This window comes from Podarcis melisellensis (genome assembly GCF_964234715.1).
Source record: "Podarcis melisellensis genome assembly, chromosome: 12".
In the NCBI taxonomy this organism is placed as follows: Eukaryota; Metazoa; Chordata; class Lepidosauria; order Squamata; family Lacertidae; genus Podarcis; species Podarcis melisellensis.
The window spans coordinates 7,361,442-7,368,670 of NC_138544.1; the positions used below are offsets into that span (position 1 = coordinate 7,361,442).

The following is a 7,229-nucleotide window of genomic DNA, read 5'->3' on the forward strand; positions in this document are numbered from 1 at the left end:
CAACATTCCTAAGTGCCTCCATCACTTGGAAATGGACCAGTTCCAGAGCCACAACTGCAGCCCAAGGGGGTGCCTGTGATCCAAAAGGTTGCGCTGTAAGCAGCCTCTCCGCCTAGGGTGGGGTCAGGATGGGGGCAGACATTGCTAATGTGGTGCCTGCAGGGAGGACAAAATTTGGCAAATCCCCCCTCCCAGCGTATTTGTTATTTTCACAATAATTCATTTGGGTACAGTTGCTTTTTTATGGCTATTGATTTATTTATTTATTTACTTATTAGTAGTTCTAGGCCTCTTTTCATTCAAATGAATCCCAAAGCAGCTTACAAACAATACATTGTGGAAACATAACAGAACATACTAGAGCCAGTGGCGTAGCGTGGGGGGTGCAGGGGGGGCCGGCCGCACCGGGCGCAACATCTGGGGGGTTAGGGTTAGGGGGCGCAAATCCACGGGTTAGGGGGCGCAAATCCACAGGTTAGGGGGCGCAAATTACTTGCCTTGCCCCGGGTGCTGACAACTCATGCTCCGCCACTGACTAAAGGTAAAGGCAAAGGTACCCCTGCCCGTACGGGCCAGTCTTGACAGACTCTGGGGTTGTGCGCCCATCTCACTTAAGAGGCTAGGGGCCAGCGCTGTCCGGAGACACTTCCGGGTCACATGGCCAGTGTGACATCGCTGCTCTGGCGAGCCAGAGCTGCACACGGAAACGCCGTTTACCTTCCTGCTGGTAAGCGGTCCCTATTTATATACTTGCACCCGGAGGTGCTTTCGAACTGCTAGGTTGGCAGGCGCTGGGACCGAGCAGCGGGAGCGCACCCCGCAGCAGGGATTCGAACCGCCGACCTTTCGATCAGCAAGTCCTAGGCGCTGAGGCTTTAACCCACAGCGCCACCTTTGTCCCATCCACGCCACTGACTAGAGCAGGGCAAATACAGCATAAATCATATGAAAACATAAAGCATCTGTAATATCTTCTCAGTTGGTACCTGTATAAGTATAGGCATTTAAATTATTATTATTATTATTATTATTATTATTATTATTATTATTATTCCACCTTAGCTCGCCACCTTATATCTGGTACTGGTGGGGTTTTCTAGACTAAACTATACCTTTGCAAGATGATGGCAGATATGGCTTCTCACAGGGATTCCCAGGTTATAAACAGATGCCTCTACACCTAGAGCCAGCGGTGCCCACTTGAATAAACTATTGAGGGAGCCCATGTAAACCCCACCCCACATAATTGATTACATGATGTGGTGCATGCACACTATTTGAATGGCAATGCCCATCAACTTGGGAGGGGCGACTCACTCAGATCTTTGTGGGGGGGCAAAGGGACCTCAGCCCTAGCAGTTGCCAACATAGAGCAGTACAGTGGTACCTGGGTTCTCAAAAGCCTTGGTTCCAAAATGCCGAAACCCCGGAAGTGTTCCGGTTTTTGAATGTTTTTCAGACGTCAAACGTCCAATCTGGCTGTCGGCTATTGTTTCCAGGGTGCCTGCACCCATCAGAAGTTGCGTCTTGGTTTTCAAACATTTCAGAAGTCAAATGGACTTCCGGAATGGATTAAGTTTGGTGCTTTTGTTTTGGCTATTTATTTTGTGTTTTTGTTTTTGAGGCTTTTTTGGTTAATTTGTTTTTGTGACTGTGTGGAACCCAGTTCAGCTACCAATTGATTGATTGTGTGACTACAGAAATGGATAAAAGCCCCCCATCCAAACAATGACTATCATCAGTGCAGGTAAGAAAAAAATTATAATTTTAACGTTTATCATCTACAATACTGCCTTATTTATTTTATAGTACAGTACATTGTTTATTAGAGGGATGCGGGTGGCGCTGTGAGTTAAACCACAGAGCCTAGGGCTTGCCGATCAGAAGGTCGGTGGTTCGAATCCCCGTGACTGGGTGAGCTCCAGTTGCTCGGTCCCTGCTCCTGCCAACCTAGCAGTTCGAAAGCACGAAGTGCAAGCAGATAAATAGGTACCGCTCTGGCGGGAAGGTAAACAGCGTTTCCGTGCGCTGCTCTGGTTCGCCAGAAGCGGCTTAGTCATGCTGGCCACATGACCTGGAAGCTGTACGCCGCTCCCTCGGCCAATAAAGCGAGATGAGCGCCGCAACCCCAGAGTCGTCCACGACTGGACCTAGCGGTCAGGGGTCCCTTTACCTTTTTACATTGATTATTGCTTTCATTTTATGGACGAATGGTCTCATTAGATAGTAAAATTCATGTTAAATTGCTGTTTTAGGGGTTGCTCTTAAAAGTCTGGAACAGACTAATCCGTTTTGCATTACTTTCTATGGGAAAGCATGCCTTGGTTTTGGAACGCTTTAGTTATGCAACAGACCTGCAGAACGGATTAAGTTTGAGAACCAAGGTACCACTGTACACTACACTGTAAAGTGGTACCTCGGATTAAGAACTTAATTCGTTCCGGAGGTCCGTTCTTAACCTGAAACTGTTCTTAACCTGAAGCACCACTTTAGCTAATGGGGCCTCCTGCTGCTGCCAGAGCACGATTTCTGTTCTCATCCTGAAGCAAAGTTCTTAACCTGAAGCACTATTTCTGGGTTAGCGGAGTCTGTAACCTGAAGCGTATGTAACCTGAGTTACCCCTGTACAACAGTGGCGTAGCGTGGGTTGTCAGCACCCGGGGCAAGGCAAGTAATTTGTGCCCCCTAACCCGTGGATTTGCGCCCCCTCACCCTAACCCCCAGATGTTGCGCCCGGTGCGGCCGGCCCCCCCTGCACCCCCCACACTACGTCACTGCTGTATAGTATTGCCTCCTGGGGAGCAGTGGCGTAGCGTGGGTTGTCAGCACCCGGGGCAAGGCAAGTAATTTGCACCCCCTAATGCGTGGATTTGCACCCCCTAACCCGTGGATTTGTGCCCCCTAACCCGTGGATTTGCACCCCCTAACCCTAACCCCCAGATGTTGCACCCGGCCCCCCCTGCACACACCCCACTACGTCACTGCTGTACAGTATTGCCTCCTTAGGAGCAGTGGCGTAACGTGGGTTGTCAGCACCCGGGGCAAGGCAAGTAATTTGCGCCCCCTAACCCGTGGATTTGCGCCCCCTAACCCTAACCCCCAGATGTTGCGCCAGGCCCCCCCTGCACCCCCCACACTACGCCACTGCTGTACAGTATTGCCTCCTTAGGAGCAGTGGCGTAACGTGGGTTGTCAGCACCCGGGGCAAGGCAAGTAATTTGCGCCCCCTAACCCGTGGATTTGCGCCCCCTAACCCTAACCCCCAGATGTTGCGCCCGGCCCCCCCTGACCCCCCACACTATGCCACTGCTGTACAGTATTGCCTCCTTAGGAGCAGTGGCGTAACGTGGGTTGTCAGCACCCGGGGCAAGGCAAGTAATTTGCGCCCCCTAACCCGTGGATTTGCGCCCCCTAACCCTAACCCCCAGATGTTGCGCCCGGCCCCCCCTGCACCCCCCACACTACGCCACTGCTGTACAGTATTGCCTCCTTAGGAGCAGTGGCGTAACGTGGGTTGTCAGCACCCGGGGCAAGGCAAGTAATTTGCGCCCCCTAACCCGTGGATTTGCGCCCCCTAACCCTAACCCCCAGATGTTGCGCCCGGCCCCCCCTGACCCCCCACACTATGCCACTGCTGTACAGTATTGCCTCCTTAGGAGCAGTGGCGTAACGTGGGTTGTCAGCACCCGGGGCAAGGCAAGTAATTTGCGCCCCCTAACCCGTGGATTTGCGCCCCCTAACCCTAACCCCCAGATGTTGCGCCCGGCCCCCCCTGCACCCCCCACACTACGCCACTGCTGTACAGTATTGCCTCCTTAGGAGCAGTGGCGTAACGTGGGTTGTCAGCACCCGGGGCAAGGCAAGTAATTTGCGCCCCCTAACCCGTGGATTTGCGCCCCCTAACCCTAACCCCCAGATGTTGCGCCCGGCCCCCCCTGCACCCCCCACACTACGCCACTGCTGTACAGTATTGCCTCCTTAGGAGCAGTGGCGTAACGTGGGTTGTCAGCACCCGGGGCAAGGCAAGTAATTTGCGCCCCCTAACCCGTGGATTTGCGCCCCCTAACCCTAACCCCCAGATGTTGCGCCCGGCCCCCCCTGCACCCCCCACACTACGCCACTGCTGTACAGTATTGCCTCCTTAGGAGCAGTGGCGTAACGTGGGTTGTCAGCACCCGGGGCAAGGCAAGTAATTTGCGCCCCCTAACCCGTGGATTTGCGCCCCCTAACCCTAACCCCCAGATGTTGCGCCCGGTGCGGCCGGCCCCCCCTGCACCCCCCACACTACGTCACTGCTGGGGAGAGCTCTCTCAGACTGTGCGCTCCCCATTTTCGCAGGAGAGGGCAGGGGCTGCGGTTCCCCTCGTGCCAAGCGGCTGCTCTGCCCCACACCAAAAGCCGCCCTGGGCTGGATCAGGCCCAAAGCCCCGACCATCCCTGCCGTCTAGGGAGAGAGGCTGGGCCGGCCAGCGAGCTTGATGGGGCGCGAAGGCTGCCGAGCGTGGGCGCGCCCGCCCGCCCGCTGCCTCCGACGGGCCTTGCTGGGCTCCGCCGGCGGCGCGGCGCCGTACCTGGAGTCGAACTTGGCTCCGTCGGGGAAGGTGCCGTGGTAATGGTAGCGCACGAAGTCTCCGGCGCGGACGGTGCGCGGGCACTCGCGGGGCACGTAGCTGCGCTCCACCAGCACATCCTTGCCGTCCCACGGCGGTTCTCCGGCGCCCGGCACCGGCGGAGCCTGGCACGCCGCGCAGCTCACCAGCAGCGCCAGCAGCAGCGGCGAGAAGCAGCGGCGTCTCCTCCCCCGGCCGGGCGGCATTCCTGGCTCTTCCATGGCGGCGGCGGCGCGAGGAGCGGGCAGGCGGAGGTCCTGCGCCCAAATCCCGGCTTCCCAGAGCTGCAAACGTGGAGAGGGGCGGAGGAAGGAGGAGGAGGAGGAGGGTCGGGGGGAAACGGCCAGCCGCGGCTTCTCCGCTTGCAGAGCCGGCAGGAGGAGCCAGCCCCGAGGGGAGGCGAGGCAGGGGGACGTCGAGGAAGAGGAGGGCCTGGGAGCCCAGGCGGGAGCCTGAGGGAGAAACTGAGGGGGAAATGGCCGAGCAAAGGGGAGAGCGGGAGCCGCCAATTCTTCGTTCTCACTCGGGAAACTGAGGGGGGAAAGGCCGAGTCAAGGGGAGCTGCTCCTATTTTGTTAGCTAAAAAGTGGGAAAAACCCAAGAATTACCAACAAATGGCAGATGCAGATGATGGATTTTTCGGACAGGACCAGTAAAATCCAGGAATGTTAGAAGGATGTTGGAATGAAGTGATGTGCAAAAATGATATCAAAGATTAGGTCAAAATTGATTTTTTTAATTGGTGAAAGACGAGAATGTAAAATTATACTATATTAAGATAAGCTATTAGGATAAAAACCAAGGCGGAAAGGATTTGCTGAAATATTTAATTGAACAAGAATACAAAAAAGGGAGGTGTGAGGAGGTCAAGGAAATAAGTAATGGAAGGAAAGCTATGTAAAGGTTTGGGCTGTTTTTCTTTTTTTTTTCCTAACTGTATTTTTTCTGTATTTTTTATTTTTATTGTGTGTGTGTGTTTTCCAATATTTTCTTTGTAATCCTTAAAATTTGAATAAATATCATTTAAAAAAAAAAAAAGGAAGAGTCCGCGACCAGAAGGAGGAAGAGTATCAGGAAGAATGGAATAAATTTAATGATTATTTAGTTAAATATGTTAAATTAACTGAAAACAGCTTGCAGATACTTAACTGGCTGAGGATTTTATTTATGTTAAGTGATGAATTCATAGGTTTAATTTCATAATGTGAAGAGCTAAGGATGTAAATTTTAGAAGAGCTGTGATTTGGAAAACCGTTGAAAGGATAGGCAATGAAATTCAGCCAAGGGGAAGCGAGGAAGTCACTTAAAGTTAATAAATGCAATTTTCAATAAGGCTGTGATTTAAGTTTGTTTGTCTTTATGTGTTTGTTTGTTTGTAATGTTGTGAAAACCAATTAAAAAATTTTTGAAGAAAAATAAGAGTCAAGTTTCTAGTTCCTGCGTGTTTTTTCCATCTCGCGGGGGTGGAAAAGGAGGGGGAAGAGGTAACTGTCGCAACGTGGCGCCTCTTCGTTTCCAGCCCAGACGCGGCTGCTGAGGGCTCGGGGTTTTTTCCTCGAGGCCACAAGCGGAGCAGCTGCCCGGCCCGGCCCTCCTCTCGGACCCGCAGGGCGATGAGTCAGGGCTGTGGCGGGCGGCTGTCGGGGGAGCGGGAGCGCGCGCCGCCTTCGGAGTTACGAAGTTGCGGGGGGGGGGAGTTGGAATTACTGCAGCGGAGGAATGATCTACTGGAGTACAGTGGTACCTCGGGTTAAGTACTTAATTCGTTCTGGAGATCCGTTCTTAACCTGAAACTGTTCTTAACCGCCAGAGCACGATTTCTGTTCTTATCCTGAAGCACTATTTCTGGGTTAGCGGAGTCTGTAACCTGAAGCATATGTAACCCGAGGTACCACTGTAATCTACTTCAAGCTACATACCCTTTTACAGTGGTAGCTCGGGTTACATACCCTTCAGGTTACATACGCTTCAGGTTACAGACTCCGCTAACCCAAAAATAGTGCTTCAGGTTAAGAACTTTGCTTCAGGATGAGAACAGAAATCGGGCTCTGGCGGCAGCGGGAGGCCCCATTAGCTAAAGTGGTGCTTCAGGTTAAGAACAGTTTCAGGTTAAGAACGGACCTCCAGAACGAATTAAGTACTTAACCCGAGGTACCACTGTATTTTGAGACACTCACTTAGGACAGGAAAGCGTTCTTTGCAAGTCAAATCCACAGGATGCTGTTCATGGGCGTAGGAATCAGGTATGTGTGTGTGTGTAAATATATAAATATATTTAACTAACTGGCCCGACACAATTCTACCCCCCCCAAAAAAACATAAAGCCTTCCCCCCCCCATAAAAAATAATAATCCTGGCTACGCCCATGATGCTGTTACATAAAAGGGCTATTCAGACTGTTCCTCTGTTTGAGAGATACTCTACAAATCATAAAAGGGGATTGCTGGACTGGCTTTTCTAATAAGGACAGAGTGAACTTTCAGATCAGGTGACAGAAGCCTTACGCCTCTCGTGATGGAAAATGTTAAGGGTTTGCATGGGGAAAGGATCCCCTGCAATTCCTGGGTGCCCAGTTCTCCCCATAATTTCTGAAATTAGTAGAGGCAGCAGGTTTGATCA

General features: G+C 52.2%; 1 protein-coding gene across 2 annotated transcripts in view; it reads right to left on the reverse strand.

Annotated features, from left to right (window-relative positions):
- FKBP9 (FKBP prolyl isomerase 9) overlaps positions 1–4,846 on the reverse strand; it is a 16,849-nt gene extending 12,003 nt beyond the window's left edge. For both annotated transcript variants that reach the window (XM_081931121.1, XM_081931120.1), the window contains exon 1: positions 4,572–4,846. In XM_081931121.1, the coding sequence (XP_081787247.1) occupies positions 4,572–4,831 (260 nt within the window). In that variant the 5' untranslated portion in view covers positions 4,832–4,846. The remainder of the gene's footprint in view (positions 1–4,571) is intronic.
- Positions 4,847–7,229: the final 2,383 nt, after the last annotated feature.